Source organism: Eleutherodactylus coqui, chromosome 7, assembly GCF_035609145.1.
Source record: "Eleutherodactylus coqui strain aEleCoq1 chromosome 7, aEleCoq1.hap1, whole genome shotgun sequence".
NCBI lineage: Eukaryota > Metazoa > Chordata > Amphibia > Anura > Eleutherodactylidae > Eleutherodactylus > Eleutherodactylus coqui.
Window position 1 is genome coordinate 38,234,981 of NC_089843.1, and position 19,427 is coordinate 38,254,407.

Consider the following 19,427-nt stretch of genomic DNA (forward strand, 5'->3'; position numbering starts at 1 on the left):
CCGTGTCATTCTGGCTCTTGTAGGTCACTTCACGTATGAAGAAATCAGCTTGGCTTTTGCCCGATTTTTGGTGAATCAGCATTCTATAGGAGTGGAAGAGGTTGTGCGCCTGCTGGGGCGGATACACTCATTACGCATAAGGGGTGGAGGAGGATTCATTCATTATATATGAGGGGAGGGGTGCTGAGCTGGAGGGAGGAGGACGCTTCCTGAGTCAGGGGGAGGGTTTTGCACACTGATAAACAGAGCCTGGGCTGCTCCATGCAGTGATAGTGGACTGCTGAGCACTGAGCAGGACAAAGAGACTGCAGCAAACAGGAGAGAGCAGCCAGGAGCAGAGGAGGAAGGTACAGAGCTGGGCATTATCTGCATAGACTAACCCTGTGTGTGCCAGCCCTGGGAGAGCGCCAGGGAACACACAGCCCCCTCCCTCTATTTGATACAATGTGTCCATATCAGTATTTATGTATCTTTTATGGTTGCTACATATTGGCTGTATTTCCATAACACCAGTGTCTTGTGCTGCCTTGTACCCACCAGCCACACACTCGCCTATTCTTCCTCTTCCCAGAATGCTTGCACACTCAGTTTCATGGTTACATGTTTAATCTAAGCCTGTACTTGTAATCAGCCCATTTTATTATGGACCCGCAGGTGTGTATTACGCTCCTGTTGACTGGAAAGCACTGCGGAATATGTTGGTGATATTATATAGTGATAGTAGGGTCCCAGTTGGGGGGCTGTTCAGTCGCTGGTGCCACTTGTAAGGCGAGCTGTCCAGGTAGGGGAGGGGGGAGACCAGGTCCCTTACTACAAGACAAGGGGTTGTTGTATTGGGGGGGGGTTCTCTGTTAAAATCCTGTCCGTCTTTTGTCGCCTCCCTTTGCTATCTCTGCTTCCGACTGAAGGATTTTATTCTTTCTGATTCCTGTGACCTCATTTTCTGTAAACTCAATGGTGTAAACAGCACTGCGCTGTTCTTTTGTCGGTGACGTGTATAGCATGATGTCTGGATTTCTCTTATTATATTTGACCTCTCCTCCAATTTATTATATAAATTTTTTTAAATTTTTTTTTTTTTTTTTTTTTTTTTTTTTTTTTTTTGTGAATTCCATGGTTCTAATCTTAATTTCTCGCTCCGTGTTCCCGGTTCACTAAGCTTCCCATTTCCTGAATATACAAGATTTTTGCGGCTGCCATTAAATGTTATAAAATCCATCGTTTAAGCCGCATCTGTAGTGTGAGAGTGATCAGATATTAATGTCAAGCGTTAACATCTGTTCCCGGCGGCCTGTATACCGATAGAGCAATCGTTAACATGACTGGTGCATCATGATAACTAACAGCGTGGTAGTGCAGTATAATGCATTCAATGTCAAGTTGACATTTGCTACATCTGTAAGGACCTCAGTTTTGTATCTTTGTGCAGCACAAGGGGATGCAGTCTTATCGTGGGGGTTTGCTTATGTAACGCTACCCGGGTGTAAAGTGTAGTAATAACCTATAGAAATTTTTTTTTTTTTTGCAAATATATTTTTGGAATAATTGGCCATTCGGGGTCAGATCTTAAAATGTGGGTAGAGTTGCCCCTATACAGGAGATGCTTCGTCTTTCACTGTTCCCGGGTTAAACCAGAACATGGTATTCAGAGGGGCCTTTGATTGGACCCATTGGCTTCCATTAGTCAAACATAAACAATAGGGCTTCTGCGCCTTTGTGTCAGACAGCATAGCGTAGTTGACTACACTGATGCCGGTAACGAGTGATAACCGCTTATGGTTCCGCTTGCATCTGGTTTTTGAACGTAGAGTGAAATGTGACTTTCATGTCCACATAGATGTAACGTAAGTTGGCTAAACCTGATCATTTCAGATGGATGTATATAGGGGAGTTGGGAAGAATAGCTGCATTGGCCGACTGCTGTCTTAGGCCAGTCTCACACGTGTGCTTTTTACTGGGGTGTTCTGAATGCTGCGGCAGAACTCTCCCATTGACTTCTAACACTGTAATTTGTAATTGCTGTCTGCTCTATTGTTTTTTTTAACGCACCTCATCAGCACCCCTCACACTTATTGGGCGTGTTAAAAGCCAGTGTTGGACGAAGTAAAATGCCGGAAGGAACGCAGCAAAATGCTGTGATCACAATTTACGGCGTTTTGCCGACTGTGTGAGAGTGGCCTTAAGTTACCTCTTTTAAACTGGGCCAAAATCGCTGGAAACTGCGAAAGCTGACCCATTTACAAGCTGCCACCGACAGCTTACTGAATGAGAAGTTACTCACTTGTTGGAGTAGCTTACTTTTTAGCTCCCCTAAAGCCCAGGTGACTATTGACCCGTGCAGGGGCGTAACTAAAGGCTCAGGGGCCCTGATGCAAAACGTGAGCTGGGCGGCTTCCCCCCTATCTGTATCTGTACCCATACCTAAACCATGCTGCACAGAGACATAACTTGAAGCTTCTGGGCCCCAATGCAAAACCAGTAACAGGGCCCCCAAACTCTAATGCTTTATTCATAGTACTGGACCTATATGGAGAAGAGAGGCCTTATGGGCCCCCTAAGGCTCCTGGGCCCGGGTGCAACCGCATCCCCTGCGCCCTCTATAGTTGCGCCCCTGGACCCGTGTGAACGGGCAGGTTATCTATGACTTGCTGATCAGCAAGTTTTTATTTTTGGTGACAATTGAGTCACAAAAAGACCACATCGATGTCCATTCCATTCAGTGGCACAATGCAACATTGTGAACTTCATGTTCTGCAGACCAAACCTTAATATATGCCCTCACCTGTGTTTTATGACCTGTACCTGAGCCTTCCTTGCGTCATATGGCAAAGGTTGGTATGTGTGACAACCCCAGTGCTGAGTCAGACGAGCAATCCTTAAAGTACAGTACGTGGCGTTTTGTCCTTGTATGACCCTTCCTCTGTGGAAGGAAGGGGCGTAGGAGAGGGGGGTTTGCTGGAAGATTACATGGTGCACATTATGTCATTCTATGGAGAACATTACACAATGCCCAGAAGCTTTGTTACTATTTGACCACATGTGTGAGATTAAGTATATTTTAGGACTGCAGGAGACCAACAGAAGATTGCACCAACTCTTCTTATTCACGTGGCGTCTTCTGAACTCCTTTCCAGATTTTGCACATGCAGTAGGGATTGTTTTATGGGAAGCCAATTAATCTATCAGTAAACCCTTGAGAACCTGCTGCTTAGAAAGCAGTTCTCTAAGGGACCTTTCACGCTGGATGGAATTAGGACGCATCTAAATCTGCAGCTTTGGAATTCCACAGGTCTAACTGCAGATTCTGATGCAGAATTGCAGGCTGGTTTTAAGCCATTTTCAGTTCTGCATCAAAATCGGTGGATAGCTGGCGGATTTTGATACAGAATTCACCGTGTGTGAAAGGTCCCTAAAAGGACCTTGGAAAAAGTCAGTGAATTCAGCTGCACTGGAAAGTGAAATCTGGACATTGATCCAAACTTCTGATTCCTAAAGCCTTGAGTATCTGCAAGTTCCTCTATACAAGGTGGTGGGATTCAGTAATCTAGAAATGCAGTGATGGGCAGTCTACTCTTCTACTTCAATAACTACCATATGTGAGGGGCTCAAATGATGATTTCTTGGATGGTACAAGTGCAGCATTCTCTGGCCACCATACATTACTGCATTTTATGTATTTCTCTATAGAGTATTGCATACTACTCCCCATTGGCTGCAGAGATCACATGGGATGTCTGGAGGACTTGGGATGATAGAGAAGGGCACAACCTCTGTGTTTGGGTGTAAACTGTAGGATTCGGTTACCAGATATGAGAGTGACAAGCTGGAGAGCGATCACAGTGGTACTCAGCCTTAAGAGACTGCATTGCAGGGAGAGAGCGCTGCAAAAGGAGTGAGAAAGCAACTGAGGGAGCCATGTGAGACTTGGCCTGGAGATTTTGTGCCTGCTAGAGAGGGCCAGTGGCAGGAAAAAGGATTGAGCCTGAAACTGATAAGCATGGCCTCGTAATGCATCTGAACCTACATTGCTTAAAGGGGTTGTCCCGTGAAATCAAGTGGGGTTATACACTTCTGTATGGCCATATTAATGCACTTTGTAATGTACATTGTGCATTAAATATGAGCCATACAGAAGTTATTCACTTACCTGTTCCGTTGCTAGCGTCCCCGTCTCCATGGTGCCGTCTAATTTCAGCGTCTAATCTCCCGATTAGACGCGCTTGCACAGTCCGGTCTTCTCCCTTCTGAATGGGGCCGCTCGTGCCGGAGAGCTGGTCCTCGTAGCTCCGCCCCGTCACGTGTGCCGATTCCAGCCAATCAGGAGGCCGGAATCGGCAATGGAATGCACAGAGCCCACGGTGCACCATGGGAGAAGACCTGCGGTCCACCGTGGGTGAAGATCCCGGCGGCCATCTTCGCAAGGTAAGTAAGAAGTCACCGGAGCGCGGGGATTCGGGTAAGTACTATGCTTTTGTTTTTTAAACCCCTGCATCGGGTTTGTCTCGCGCCGAACGGGGGGGCTATTGAAGAAAAAAAAAAAACGTTTCGGCGCGGGACAACCCCTTTAAGAACAAAGCTGTAGGGGCTTCAGCTACAGAGTGTGCATCGGCGTACTCCCAACAGACGTCCAAACACTCTGCGCCTATGCTATGGTACCAAACGCACTGGAGATGCGTAAGTGAGGTCGACCCTCAGAAAAAAACCAATTTGTGCACATGGACAGTGACTTAAGTGCATGCCTGACAGGTTAAAAAAAAAAAACATGCATGCTCAAGCCAACAGATTCTTATTCATCCGCCAGTTGCGGATAAGATATTATATAACACTTGCATTACTTCCGGACTGTATGCAGGTGACCACCACTGCTGGGGTTGAGTTATTCAGTAGTACGGTGGGTTCTATGACTGAAGCGTATTGCTCGTTTCTGTGACTTCTATAGGATTGCTATAATATTTCTGCGTACGACACACACCATCCTGTCCCGCAAGTAGTCAATCTGTGTTGTGACTGTTACGTTGTCTGTTTCTACCCATGTCTTTACATTCTAGATTTGCAATCTAGATTCTAACTTCAGCTGTATGCATAGGTGTATCTCGAGTTCTCACCTATCCAGGTCTAGTCTTCCTGAGTAACACATTACTCTAGGTTTACTTGGGCAAAAGAGTTGTACTCAAGAATCTCGGGAGCAACTCGCACGCCGCAGAGTGAAGCCCGTGAAAATAGGACCTGCTTCAGTTCATGCATGCAAATGTGTTACAATCTTTTAACTCGTCCATAGCAAATAATGGATGACTTTTCGCCAATCTTGCAGAAAAATAGAACGTGCTGCATTTTTATTTTTTTTTGTCTCAGAGCATCGCTGCAAGAGGAAGATTTTACATGGAAATGTATGTCTGTGCGTATCGCAATGCACAAAACTTGCATGGGAAAATTGTCCTGAATGTCTTTGGGTAGAGTTACCCCCGATCACAGATTATGGGAGCACTACAAAGGATTGGTAATTTCATACAGTAATCTGGTGGAGCTCCGCATTCTCTAGGCAGTGCTACTACACGTCTAGGGTTATATAAAGGATTCGACACTTTGGCAATGATCCCGGGTTCCTGTACACAATGCATCAGTGCTTCGTTTCATACCTGGTACACTCTGCTTTTATTACAAGTTTTATATAATTCTCAAACCTTCATTCAACTTTTTATATTTTTTTTAAGGTCCTGGGAGTGGCAGTTTGTAGGCAGGTCTGCCATACAGCTACCAACCTGCCCTTACTTGTGTAGCCATTAGATGGCAGCCATACTAGCTGGTAAATGAACATGCTGTATGTTCAACTTCCCCAGATAACTGGGAATATCCACTGTAGGTTTCAGGACATTTCCTCCAATTTTTTTAATCCAATACATAGATTTTGGATGCTTTCCTCGTCCAGTAAGACATTTGACGTTTCCCCGTTGATACTTTATGCCATGCTTAAAGGGGTTGTCTCGCGGCAGCAAGTGGGGTTATACACTTCTGTATGGCCATATTAATGCACTTTGTAATGTACATCGTGCATTAATTATGAGCCATACAGAAGTTATTCACTTACCTGTTCCGTTGCTAGCGTCCCCGTCGCCATGGTGCCGTCTAATTTCAGCGTCTAATCGCCCGATTAGACGCGCTTGCGCAGTCCGGTCTTCTCCCTGGTGAATGGGGCCGCTCGTGCCAGAGAGCTGGTCCTCGTAGCTCCGCCCCATCACGTGTGCCGATTCCAGCCAATCAGGAGGCTGGAATCGGCAATGGACCACACAGAGCCCACAGTGCACCATGGGAGAAGACCCGCGGTGCATCATGGGTGAAGATCCCGGCGGCCATCTTAGTAAGGTAAGGAAGAAGTCGCCGCAGCGCGGGGATTCGGGTAAGTACTAAACGTTTTGTTTTTTTTAACACATGCATTGGGTTTGTCTCGCGCCGAACGGGGGGCCTATTGAAAAAAACCCAGTTTCGGTGCGGGACAACCCCTTTAAGAAAAGAGACGTGTGTTTTCTCGAAGATATAGTCTATATGAAATCCTTGTCTGAAAGATGACTTCGGACGTCGCCACCTCCTGACCTCTGTTTGCCGTCCCCAGGCATGAGTTCACTATTATCAGCGATAGTGGCGATCTCATGGAAAGTATGAAAAAAAATAAATTAAAAAAAAAATCATAAGTGAAGCTTCACCTCACCTCCCCGATCAGAACGGTAAAGGGAGATGAAACGCAAAAGTGGATCCCTCCCTGATTTTCCTCACTGCCGATCTGTGTTCCCCACCCCTGCTCCAGCAAAATGGCAGGCGCAGTAAGGCTAGAGCCACATGGGGTAGATTTTCATCGGAATGTCAGAAAATCTGCAGCGACTTCCCTGCCTCGGAGTCAGCGCCACATGGCACGAAAGTAGAGGCAGGGAAGACCATGGTGGAATCCCCTCCCCCTCAATACGAGAGCATTGAGAGTAGGGGGGGGGGGATTCTGCATCGGCGGGGTCATACAAATTGTACCACCTAAGGCTTCCTGCAGACGGTCGGATCCGGCGGTGAGGATTCTCGCCGCAGGATCCGACCCAAGTGCCTGCAGGGACCAGCGTGTACTCGCCCGCGGCTCCGGCTGTTTAATGTGCAGACCGGAACCGGCAGTGGGTGAATGACATGCCGCGGTTTGTTTGCCGCACGAGATTTCGCGCGGCCAAACTGTGGCCGTCTGCATAGGATTGCGTTTGTTAACGCAATCCTATGCAGGCTTCCAGTGGCGGAAGTCCCGCCGCGGAATTTCCGCTCATGTGCAAGCGCCCTAAATGTGTTTGAAAAAACAACGTCCGGATTTACAGAGTTATTTTATGTTAATTTGACACATTAGATTTCTAAAACTTGGCCTGGTCATTAAGGTGCAAGCAGGCTTGGTCACTAAGGGGTTACAACAAGTGGCTCAGAATCACTTTTGCGTTTCCAATGCTAAGTGGATAACATCTAGGTTGGACATGGTGATCGATGGCACAAATTGAGATTGGACGAACCAATGAAAGGACAAGAAATCTTGGACCAACTACCCCCAAACCTGCTGTAAAACATGTTCATTGGTCCGGTCAATTGCGCCAATGAGATCTCCCCAATTCCACCCTCCCTCAGTCTTGATGGAAATAACACGCCATCTGGCAGATCTTCATTCTGCAGATCTCACTGGGGGTCAAGGCTTGGCTACTCATTGAATAAGTCTCTTCCTGCTTCAGAAGAGTCAGAGCTGGGTTCCATGGTAATTTGGGTTCCCTTCCAATACAGTAGCTCCGCTGAAGCCTCTGAATCTCTATGGTTTTATATATACTATCCTGCCGACAGTAATTGGACAATGAGCGAAGAGTCAAAGTAGTTTATTCCCATATGTTAATACTTAGTGGGGCTCCTTTGGCCCTAATGACATTGCATACTCTCCTTGGCATACTTTCTACTAACACCTGATACACTTCAGCTGGTATTTCCCTGTATTCATCCTGCAAACATCAGGCAAGTCCTCTCAAAGATCCATTCGTCTAGCTACAATGATGCATGTAGCGCCGACTGTTAAAGGGGTTGTCCCACGCCGAAACGGGTTATTTTTTTTTTTCAATAGCCCCCCCCCCGTTCGGCGCGAGACAAACCCGATGCAGGGGTTTAAAAAAAAACGGATAGTACTTACCCGAATCCCCGCGCTCCGGTGACTTCTTACTTACCTTGCGAAGATGGCCGCCGGGATCTTCACCCTCGGTGGACCGCAGGTCTTCTGTGCGGTCCATTGCCGATTCCAGCCTCCTGATTGGCTGGAATCGGCACACGTGACGGGGCGGAGCTACGAGGAGCAGCTCTCTGGCACGAGCGGCCCCATTCAGAAGGGAGAAGACCGGACTGCGCAAGGTAAGTGAATAACTTCTGTATGGCTCATAATTAATGCACAATGTACATTACAAAGTGCATTAATATGGCCATACAAAAGTGTATAGACCCACTTTGTTTCGCGGGACAATCCCTTTAAGCAGAGAGAACGTTCTATGCAGTGATTAAATAGCACTACTCCATCTTCATATCAGATGAATATACCTGGGTGTGGAAGATGCCTGGTGAACGCGTTCTGCGTATTGCACCAACCGTTAATGGGAAGATGAGAAAATACCTCTACAGCACCACCTATTGGAAGGCAGCATTCCTGCAAGTCAATGTCAGACTTTTTAACAAGCATTGCAATAACTGGGAATTGTGAGGCCAACAGTCTTTAGAAGTGGAGGATAATCATACAGACAGCTGTTTTGGGGTGATTGCCCCTTATCAGCGTGCAACAGGTTTTTGGCTTGGCTAGTGAGAGGCCTATAGATGTGGGTAAGGAAGGGTATTGTTCTTAAGGAGAGCACCTAAAAGGTGTTGAGACTTATAAGGCCATGCATGCTCCTCTGGGACATATGCAAATGCTTCTTAAAATGCCTGACACTGACTTGCAGGAATGCTGCCTTCCAATAGGTGGCGCTGTAGACGTATTGTTCATGCGTATATTTCTCAGAGGTGCATGCATGGTCTTAGAAGTATCCTTACACCTTCTGGCGCTCTCCCTAAGGAGAAACAATACCCTTCCTGTGCCAACAGTTAAGTACAATGGACATTCCGTTATGGTCTGGGGATGTTTTATGTGGCATGGTTTCGGTCCGTTAGCTGCAATGAGAAGAACCATGAAGCAGAGGTGTATCTTGACACTCAAGACAATGTTCTGCCGACAACCTGGGAATGCTCTGGGAATGGTCAGTCATGCTTCCAATTGGGACAGCATGTCTTGTCACAGATCCAACACTGTTTGATACTGGTTTGAGGATATGGATGTTCCACGATTGGATCAGACTGCAGAGTCACAACTTCAACCCTACTGAACATCTTTGGGATGAACTGGAATGTCGGGTCAGGATATATAATCAGCATCCATTTACTTTTGAGAGAACTCTACTGACATTTGCAGGATGAATGGAGGGAAATACCATAGCATAGTGCACTATATATTATGAGGATTTGATATTCCACCATATTTGTTAATCCGGCATTAAATGTTTTTTCAGCTTAGAAGATGATGGTATATCAGTTGGGGGGTCCAACAACTTCAATAGATCAGAGGTTAAAAACATGTGTTGGGATAAGTCGTACCATACCCCAAACCACAACTGCTTTTACCTTGGCCGGTATGCCTGATAGGTGGCAATCTAAACTGCAATGGTCATGCCCGCCAAATGTGTTATCTGTATCTCAATCACCCTTCAGGATTCCACATATGAATTCATGCAGCACCCCAATCCAGTGTCTAAGTACAGGGTCCTTCTCTCATCCCTCTCTGCCACACTGGGATGTATGCTCATCCTGAGCCTCCTGCTTCATAAACAGTCATAAATGGAGTGTGCCTTTACATAGGCAGGATTATTGAGGATTGTGCCTTGAAGACCCTTAGTCTCAGTACATCTCTAATCTTTGCCCCTTGCTCTCCCGTATGACGTGAGGTGTTCCTCCCGGGAAGTGATGTATGCATTATTCACAGAGTGCGTCATCCGACTGTTTGCTTTGGAGGTAATCTCTCAGCATGGCGATGTTGTAATATATCCGGATTCAGGTTTGTGCTATTAACTGTTAGTGTCCTGGTTAATAGACTTAAAGGGGTTGTACCAGAATTACAAGTTATGATGCCTTATCCACAGGACAGAGGATAACTTGGTGACTGGTGGGTTCTTACCACTGTGACCCCCAATGGTCTTGAGAATGGGGGTCCTGTAGCCCCATCTGCCTGTCACTTCGATCCCCCCCCTCCCCCTCACACAGTGACATCCGAATGGAGTGCTGGCTTTGTATGTGTGGTCAGCGCTCCATTCATTTTAATGGGGCTGACGGAAATACCCAAGTGCTTGGCTTTCTCTGCAGTCCCATTGGAGCACCATTGCGTATGCATGTAGGGGGTGCAGTAACCCTGCGGTGAGGATGATGGAAGGACACGGGATGCTTGTTCTTGGGACTGGTGGGGGGTCTCAGTGGTGAGAGCTGCCTCGATCACCAAGTATTCGACTCTTCTGTGGATTGAGTTGTATTTCTGGTAGAACCCCTTTAAAGGGGGTTGGGCAGGATGTTTGGATATAACTGAATCCATAGGGGTGGTCCATGAGGCTCAGTAGTAGCAGTTAGCGTTGCAGCGGTGCCACATCACAGGGCATCCTCTGACGTGGTAGCTCAATTTTGTCCTACCAATTGGTCACTCTTTCAGTGCCAGAAACTCGACAGATGTAGCAAAGTTAAATGTGACTCTTAACAGTGTGCCACAATTTATTTGGCCTTCAACTGCTCTACTATGACTTGTGGTAAAGACCCTTTATCGCCTGATCAATGGGGGTTTCACTGTTGCACCCTCCCCCCGATGCCAAGAATAGGGGTCCCAATTCCCCCTCTTGACCTCGCTGCAGGCTCACTACACCTGCCAAAGAAGAGAGTTGAGTAAGTGGTGCAATGGTCCTGTGCAATGGGACTACCGGAGATCGTGGAGCACTTGTACTCTACTCTTTCCATCAACCCCATTGCAATGGTTGGAGCAGTGGCCCTGTGTCTGTGGTCTGGTCAATCTCCTCATAGCTGTGGTAACAAGGGGGAAATGGGATATATTGGTGTTCCAGTGGGGAGACCCCACAGGTCAGACCCTTATCACCTATCGTAACATCCTGACTTAGGTGGGACAGTCCCAATTTCGGCAAATCTGTCCCGCTTTCAGGACGTGGGGTCACCATGAAGGTGATTACAAGCTGGGTGCTGCAGCTCCTTGGCTGGTAATCACTTACTGCTGCTGCGGCCGGATGCACACACTGACGGCAATGTGTGCATCCATGATCTTCCTTTCCTGACCTCTTCTCTTTGGTTCCGCAGGAGAAGGTAGGAGGAGCAGTGCTGAGAAGAGGGGCAGCGGCGCTCTGAATACCAGGAGGAGGTGAGTATGAGTTTCAAGGAGACTCTATTAGTATTGGAGCTACTGTAGGGGTCACTGTTAATACTGGGGTCCATTATAGGGAACACTATTAGTAATAGTGTCCCCCATATCGTCCCCAGTAGTAATAGTATTACTACTGAGGCTGATACAGAGGACACTATTACTACTGGGGCCACTGTGGGAGTCACTATTACTACTGGAGACTATATAGGGGACACTATTACTATTGAGGCCACCCTGCAAGTGGCAGCATACCTCAAACGGACTTGAGGTGTGTTTTACACGTGGCAAAAACTGCTGTGGATGGCCAATGGCGAAAAATTCTCGCTCAAATTACGTAGCATTTCTGCATCCGATAGTCAAAATCCATACCATTCGTACAGATTTTGACTCAAAATCAGCCAGGTATCTGCAACTAATTTCAGACTATGGGGTGCTCCCCCTCACCTCCTCCATAGGCTTCCTGCTGTCAGCACTCCCCGGCTTCTGGTTCCCAGCAGCCTGGTCAGGTGAGGCCACAGGTCACTGGGAACCAGAAGCCGGGAAGTGCTGACAGCAGGAAGCCTACAGAGGAGGTGAGGGGGGAGCGCCGCATAGTATGAGATAAAATCACGTGTTGTGATAAGCCCCGCCCCTGACCACACCCCCTCCCACCTTGACCCTAGGAAAATCTGGTCACCTTAGGATTGGTGATAAGTCACTTGTGCTACGTCCCCTTTTTAAGATAACGTTCTGTGATAACGTATCACAGTGGCTGTAAACTCTGCTATATCTGCACATGACTAATCTGTTTAGTTGCTGTGAGTTCCGTTTCCTACGGTAACACTGAGCCTACCAAAGCACAAAACAGGAAGTGTTGTCATGGGGACAAAGTTAATAAAGGGTCCTTAGGAGTTCTCCTTTGTGTTTTTGCCTGTTTTTGTGAGTAGCCGGGTATACGGGATTGTAAATGTAAAGTTACCAGACTAAATAAAAGTCCTTTTTGTTCTGTCAGGGTAATTGATGACAATTTAGTAAAGCCTCTCCTGGCGTTGGTTTATGGTGGTACAGACTGTTCTCACACGGTAAAAGCTTTTCTTCTCTCGTCTTCTCGTTCTGCTCTAATAATACGATGTCGTTGAGGCGTTTTGTCCCCAGGATTCCAGCAGTCTCCGGTTGCCTCCTCCTTGGTGGGAGTTGGGCCAAGATTGTGTATAAGCAGCAGTGGCGATTTCTAAGCACGGTAATTTGGGGGGTGAATGCGGGCCGGCCGGGTAAATAAAAGCCTGAACTTCTCTTCTGTGTCTCAAAGAACAGGCCGGATGGATCTTTCACAACATAATTAATTTGTTTTCCTTCTCTGAAACACTTGGTGCGTACTGGTTTTTTTTTTTTTTTCTTCTTCCTCCTGTCACGGAGAACTATGTTCTTTGGCAAGCAGGAATATTTTTTTTATTTTTTTTTTAACTTGTTTTCAAAATTTTTCATAAAAATCAGGATGTTTTAAGCAATTAGATTTCTTTTGTCTCACGTGGGACAAGAACATAAACTATGGCTGCATCAGATGCTCTCTGATCAAGGTATTTTACCCCTAGAGGCATTGCTTCTACCTTGGCAAAGAATTGCTGTAAGCAGACGCCATACGGCGGCACACTGAGTGCCTACGGCTCTATAGTCTGCATCTGTAGGGACTCTGTGAATGACGCCTGAGGGGGAATGGAAAAAAGATTTCAGATTAAAGCAATCCTCCAGATTGGGATGCAGTTTTTTAGGTAGCCAGGATGGCTGCCAGCATTTTCATATTGTACCATCCTGTAATCACATGAGCAGTGCTGTCAATGAACTGTGGGTGAGTAGGTAGTCTGAAGATGGCAACGGCCATTTGAGCCACCTAAAATCAATCCGGAACTGGCAGAAAGAAAGGACCACTGGGTGGTGTTGGGACCCTCCAGTAGGTTCAGGGATAGGGGCTCACCTGGTTCCTGGATGAACTCTGCGCTCATAGTGGGGAGGGACCTCTCTCCTGTCGGTGGTCAGCTCTGGTATCCGGAAGTGTGTCCGGTCGCACTCCTGCATCATAAGGCAAAGTGGCTAGCGGTGGGACACAGCGAATGAGCCGGCCATGATGCTGATTACCGTTTGTATTGGAATACAATGTTTAACTGTTTTTGGTGGTTATCTCCTAAGTGTTGCATAGGTATAATAAAGTCCTTTAGGCAACAGCTGCAAGCGCTCCGCTCACCCTCCATTACAAGGAAATCTCTTTAAATCTCAGTAATTGTCCGAGGTGTATACAAGTCTAGACTCTCCACCTGCGTGAATCCCCATATCAAGTCCTGAGTATCGCAGTTGGACACATTCTAACGATGGGAGCGGCATGACCTAAGAGTAGCCACTGACATCTTTTGTTGATCTCGATGATTTGGGAATAACCCAAAACTTGCTGATCTTCCCCTTATATTCCATAGGCCATGTGAAAGGATCTGTTAAAGCACCCAACTGTCAGCCACATCCTCTCTGTAACCACTTCTGGCATGAACTATGCCATACTTAGAGCCAGTGCACCTCTCTATAGTGCCTGTGTGCCCCAGATGTTCTCACAGCCCATGTGACTCACCGCAGCTAATCATAGCCCAGGCTATTACTCTATGGAGAGACTTAAAGCAATTGCATTACAAGACCACTAGAGGTCGCACTTATGCAGCAAAAAAATATAACTGTAACCAGGAATATTGAATGAACATAACAGACATTGTACAAAATCCTGTGAGCCTGTTACTTCTGAACCCATCTACATGGCACACCCCTTTACAAAGAAAATCAGGTATATGTATCACCGTCATAAGGAGATGTTCACACAGCCCAATCCAACATAGATTCTGCTTTAATAACTGACATGTCAGTAGTTGTGTGTGTACTGTTGTCTATCAACCCCCACGTTGATGTCCAATCCGTAGCAGAAAATCAAAGTCGTGAAGGTAATGAGACGGGTCATCATTCCAATGAATGGGATGCAGAATCTGCACTAAAACCCGCAGGATCAACAAACCCTGAACTGCAAAACTGGGTTGTTTTTCGTACTGTATGACCACATAAATGACTCGTAATCATGATATGTTTCTCTAATGTTCATAGAGGTCACATGATGGCCCTACAGATGTAGCTGCTCCAACCCCCGTGTAGTGGCCGGTGCTCATAGTTGCAGGCTAGGGTCTCGTTGAAATAGAAACTGTCTGCAATTACAAGTGCCGGACACTAAACAGCGATTGGCGCAGCGGATTCCACTCTGACCCCAGGGGGACTGGCTCAAACAGCGGACGCTACCTGGAACCCCCCCCCCCCCCCCCCTTTTTATTTTTTTTTTAATTCTTTCAACTTACTACATTGTAGTTCTATAACGATGCACAAGTTACATTAATGATTGCTACACTTGTACATCTACAGACGCTGTTGTGGAACCTCCGTAAGAAAAATTGTTCAGACAATGATCCAAAACTTATGGACTTTTTTGATGGACTGTTCTACGTGACTTCAGGATTGCGTTCCCCTTTAATTTGGTCATTATTGGTTATTCTTTCGCTATAATTGGAAGACTGAAATCTTTCTTCTTTGTTTAGGACAACTAAAAGAAGAGCTTGGACGGCATGCAAAGTTGTGACATATCTTCAGACAGCACTGATGATCCTCTTAGTAGTAGCCCACGGAGAACCCGACAGCCGCGAATAGTGATTATTGGGGCGGGGCTTGCAGGCCTGTCCGCTGCAAAATTTCTCCTTGAGAAAGGATTCTCGGATGTTACGATCCTTGAGGCATCTGATCGAATTGGAGGCAGAGTTCAAAGTTTAAAACTTGGTGAGCATCGATTGCTTTTTATGGAATTGTCCTTTTGTGTAGTTCTGTCTGTTATCACCGATGATTATGTATTGTGCAATGGGATCAGTGACGGATTTATGAGGATGGGGCCGCCTCCCAAATGTAGAACGGGTGGAAAGTCCATATTCCATCTCAATAACCAACTACAATGAGAAGGGGGTTGAATGGAGCAGTGGCTGACCGGACGTTATGGGACTAATTGGAGGAGGTCTATGTACTGAGACCACCATTAACTGTTAGTGAAGGGGCAAAAGTGCTTGGCTGGATGCAGGGCCACATTTTTCAATCCGGCCCTCAAAGTTTTAGACTCGCCTCTATCAACCTATCTGAAAAGAGTTTAAATTTTTTTTTAAATGTCTGCGCTCCTCATTATCATTTTAGGTTGAACCCTTAAGGGTTTTTTCAGCACTAAACTGTTTGACATATGATCAGGATAGGTCATAAGAAATCGCCGCTCTGGATCACTGCCAATCAGCTGACTGACGAGGCCACGTCTATTTAGTAAGCACTGCGACCTCTTCTCGGGCATGTGACATGATGATTCTCCATCACCTGGCCTGAGAGTAGCTCACACCCATTAAAATGAATGGGACTGAGCTGCATTACCAGGCACATCCACTATATAATGTCCGGCGCTGTGCATAGTATGAATTGCAGTGACAGGAAGACTCCTCGAACTGCTGCTGTCACTTCAGTTAGCAGATCATCTTGGATCCTTAGTGGTGGACCCACACTGATCAACTCTTGATGACCTAGCATGACAGGTCATTGGTAGTTTACTCCTGGAGAACCCCTTTAAAGAGGAGTTTCAATCTTGGCAATTTGTAGCAAAGAAGGCAGTACTCATCTATATGTAGTGGCTGGGAGTACAGAAATAGTGGGATGTGCTGCCCCCTGGCTGGTGCAAGTGGGACAGTTCTTGAGACAAAAGTAGGACTCGTACCTATCAGATTTTTACGGCCCATCCTTTGGACATGGGAGTGCCTCTTTTAAGCGGTTAAACTATGTATGATGGTGATGGGCAGAAGGTATTTTGCAGTCATGTATGGTCTCAGCCGTTGTCCTTATGGCTTAATGATGACTTTCTTGGTTCTCATTAGAACACGCTACATTTGAACTGGGAGCTACCTGGATCCACGGCTCACATGGCAACCCCATCTATCATCTAGCAGAAGACAATGGCTTACTGGAAGAAACCACAGATGGCGAGAGAAGTGTTGGGCGCATCAGTCTTTACTCCAAGAACGGAGTGGCTCACTACCTCACCAGCAGTGGGCGGAGGATCCCGAAAGATGTGGTTGAAGAATTCAGTGATGTTTATAACGAGGTGAGGCCTTCATAATCTGTGGCCTGATGTTGGGCTTTTGTGATCTTTCATATTCGTGGCTCCCAATATACCAGCCCCATGTAGCAGTGCCGGCCTTGGGTTAGATGGCACTATGCATGGATTTTTTTTTTTTTTTTTTGTATCTTCACACACCACACACTATATATAATGCACTGATGGGCAGCCTGCTTGTATTCTGCTTGTTCAGAATGCAGCAAGCAAGATGGCAACATACCCACACTAGAAAAGCTCAGTTCTGTTAAAAATACTGTACCAGAACCAAGCTCCTAACATGAATACAGCGCCAGAAGTAGGTTTAGTACATAAATACAGCACAAACCAAGCTCATCATAAATACAGCACCAGAGCCAAGTTCAATACATAAATATTGCATGACCGAACATCAGTACATTGATACAATACCAGAACCAAGCTCCTAACATACAGTAGTGGAATTAAGTGGTTGTGTAGTGGGGGAAACTGATGGGAAGGCCATTCACATAGCTCCACAAGATGCTGCCACCTAGACCGAGATCCGGCTGGGTGGACCTAAGGGGCACCAGAGGAAATGAATTAGTGGTCCATACAAATGAATATTTATATTTCCTATAACCGCAGTGTGGTTGTATCGCTGTTTCATTCATGGGCATGACTTAATCAAGGAGGAGATGCAATGACTATGGCTGTCAGATGTCAATGCGCCAATAGAACAAACGCGTCACTCGGCATCGCCTCAAGAATGTTCTTTCATGGAAATCTCTTCCATCCGGTTATCACTGCAGCGACTTCAGCCTCTGAGTAATGCAGTGCCTCGTCCTTCTATTAGGAGATGTCACAATGTGTTTGTCATCATGGGTGCATCCACATATAGTTGTCATATTAATGAGCCTGAACATCTCGTCACGCCGTTTAATCCCTCGGTATATTTCTGTCTGACCTTTTATGTGTAAGTTAAGAGATTTTCTTCCGGCATTGTATGAAATGGGATAGATGTGACTGAGTAATGGCCAAACGCATCTTCAGTGACCCCACTTGTAATGACAGGGGATAATTATGTTGGCCTGGTGGCTCCTCTAGTACCCTGATAACATATATATTACCAGTGTAGGCATGTTCTAGGTGTGTGGTTGTCGCTTTTTTTTTTTTTTTTTCCTTGAACCCCTTTCCATGGTGGGACGTATATAAACATCCTCAGTTGGGTAGGAAGGGGTTCCTGTTAAATTATGCAGATTTACATCCTACGGATGGCATCAAGCCTGTGCCATCTGCAGTGGGGGCCAACTGTGACTGACAGCCACTCATGTACATGCCATGATGATCATGGTTCATGGCATAAGGTTAAGAGGGAGGGTGCTCCCTCTTATGTCACAGGCCCACTGCCATGAAATTAAGGAGCGACAATGGGCTTCTATTCTGTAGGAAAATCTACCAGTAAGACTGGTGGCACAAGAATGGATTTGCATTGCGGGATCCGTAGTCCGCATCCACACCAAATACCGTTTGGAACAAGCAATGCAAAAGCGCTTCTTCCTTCTACATAGCAGAAGAAAAATCGCAGCATGTTCAATTTTTGTGCGGATTCTGCACGGACAGCTTCCATGAAGGTCAGATGGCTTCCATTGACTTATCTGCAATCGACATTGCGGACAGGTCGCGGGTACACGTGTCAACGCCTAGCAATTGCTCCGGGGGAAAAAAAGATTGGAAAAAAAAAAATCTGTACTGCGCTCGTCCAACTACGTTTGCCGCGTCCATCCACAATACAAATTTAAACAGGGACGAGCGGACGCCAGACGGGGACAGGGCCAGATTCGACTGCAGGCTCCCACATGCAGAATCTAACCCATTTGTGGGCCACCAGCCTAAGGCCTCATGCCCATGGCCAGGTCTGATTCCAACAGCAAAATCAGACCCAGTGCCAGCCAGAGGCTGTATACCCACCTGTCCAGATCTGCAGCGCCTTTTTTTTCTTTTCATGATTGCTCCAGGTAAACCCACCGTACCTCTCTGTACAGTATTTGCTTTCTACAAATTTGCGTGTAACACTCAATGTGTCCTTTTACCTCTACAAACGAGATCTGTTTAGGCCTCCTCTAATCTAATGTCGATGGCCGTCCACTGATTACATAGCATCACAATGGGCGACTATTGGAAACCATCATTGATTGTTCTGGCAGCTGCAGTGCTTACAAATCTCTTATGACTGTTTTGCTCTCCCTTTGCCCACACACATGGTAACGCCCCACGCATATAATCCCTACTGCTGCTATACAACGTAATCCGTATTTCCAGCAGTCTGTTCTTCATGAGCAGGTAGATGAGTATTACCTGCAGTGACTCATTGTATGGAAGTCATTCTCCAGTAAGGCTCCTCCAGAAGCGAGCAGGTTGGCACACTCGCCACTCTTCTACTCCCGAGACTGGTTAAATGTGGGTAACGGAATACACCGAAGCAATGAAGACATCTGATATTGTCCTTTTGTGTAAGAGGCAGTCAGTAAGCACGGAGCGCTTGAAGTTACCCCGCTGGGAGCGTCTGTATTTCCAATCTGACCTAATCGTCTATGCAGAATCAATTTCCTGGCTGGGCACACGCGGCCGTGACCGGAGAGTAAATGCTTCTTACTGTTGTGGCAGTAATTTGCTCTATACGTGGCACACAATATAGATAAATGAGAAATTAATGAGTCCATTCTATTAAGATGGCCACACTGGCTTCTTGGACTGCCTGAGACACTGTATATTATAGTATGCATCATTAGTCTGACACAGCTG

General features: G+C 46.4%; 1 protein-coding gene across 3 annotated transcripts in view; it reads left to right on the forward strand.

Annotated features, from left to right (window-relative positions):
- Positions 1 to 219: 219 nt before the first annotated feature.
- SMOX (spermine oxidase) overlaps positions 220 to 19,427 on the forward strand; it is a 41,193-nt gene continuing 21,985 nt past the window's right edge. Inside the window, exons 1-5 of one of the 3 annotated variants that reach the window (XM_066572936.1) lie at positions 254 to 347; positions 11,413 to 11,473; positions 12,611 to 12,695; positions 15,070 to 15,304; positions 16,426 to 16,652. In XM_066572936.1, the coding sequence (XP_066429033.1) occupies positions 15,097 to 15,304; positions 16,426 to 16,652 (435 nt within the window). In that variant the 5' untranslated portion in view covers positions 254 to 347; positions 11,413 to 11,473; positions 12,611 to 12,695; positions 15,070 to 15,096. Of the gene's footprint in view, positions 348 to 11,412; positions 11,474 to 12,610; positions 12,696 to 15,069; positions 15,305 to 16,425; positions 16,653 to 19,427 lie in introns of all 3 variants that reach the window. The other 2 variants (XM_066572935.1, XM_066572933.1) reach the window with 2 other exon arrangements.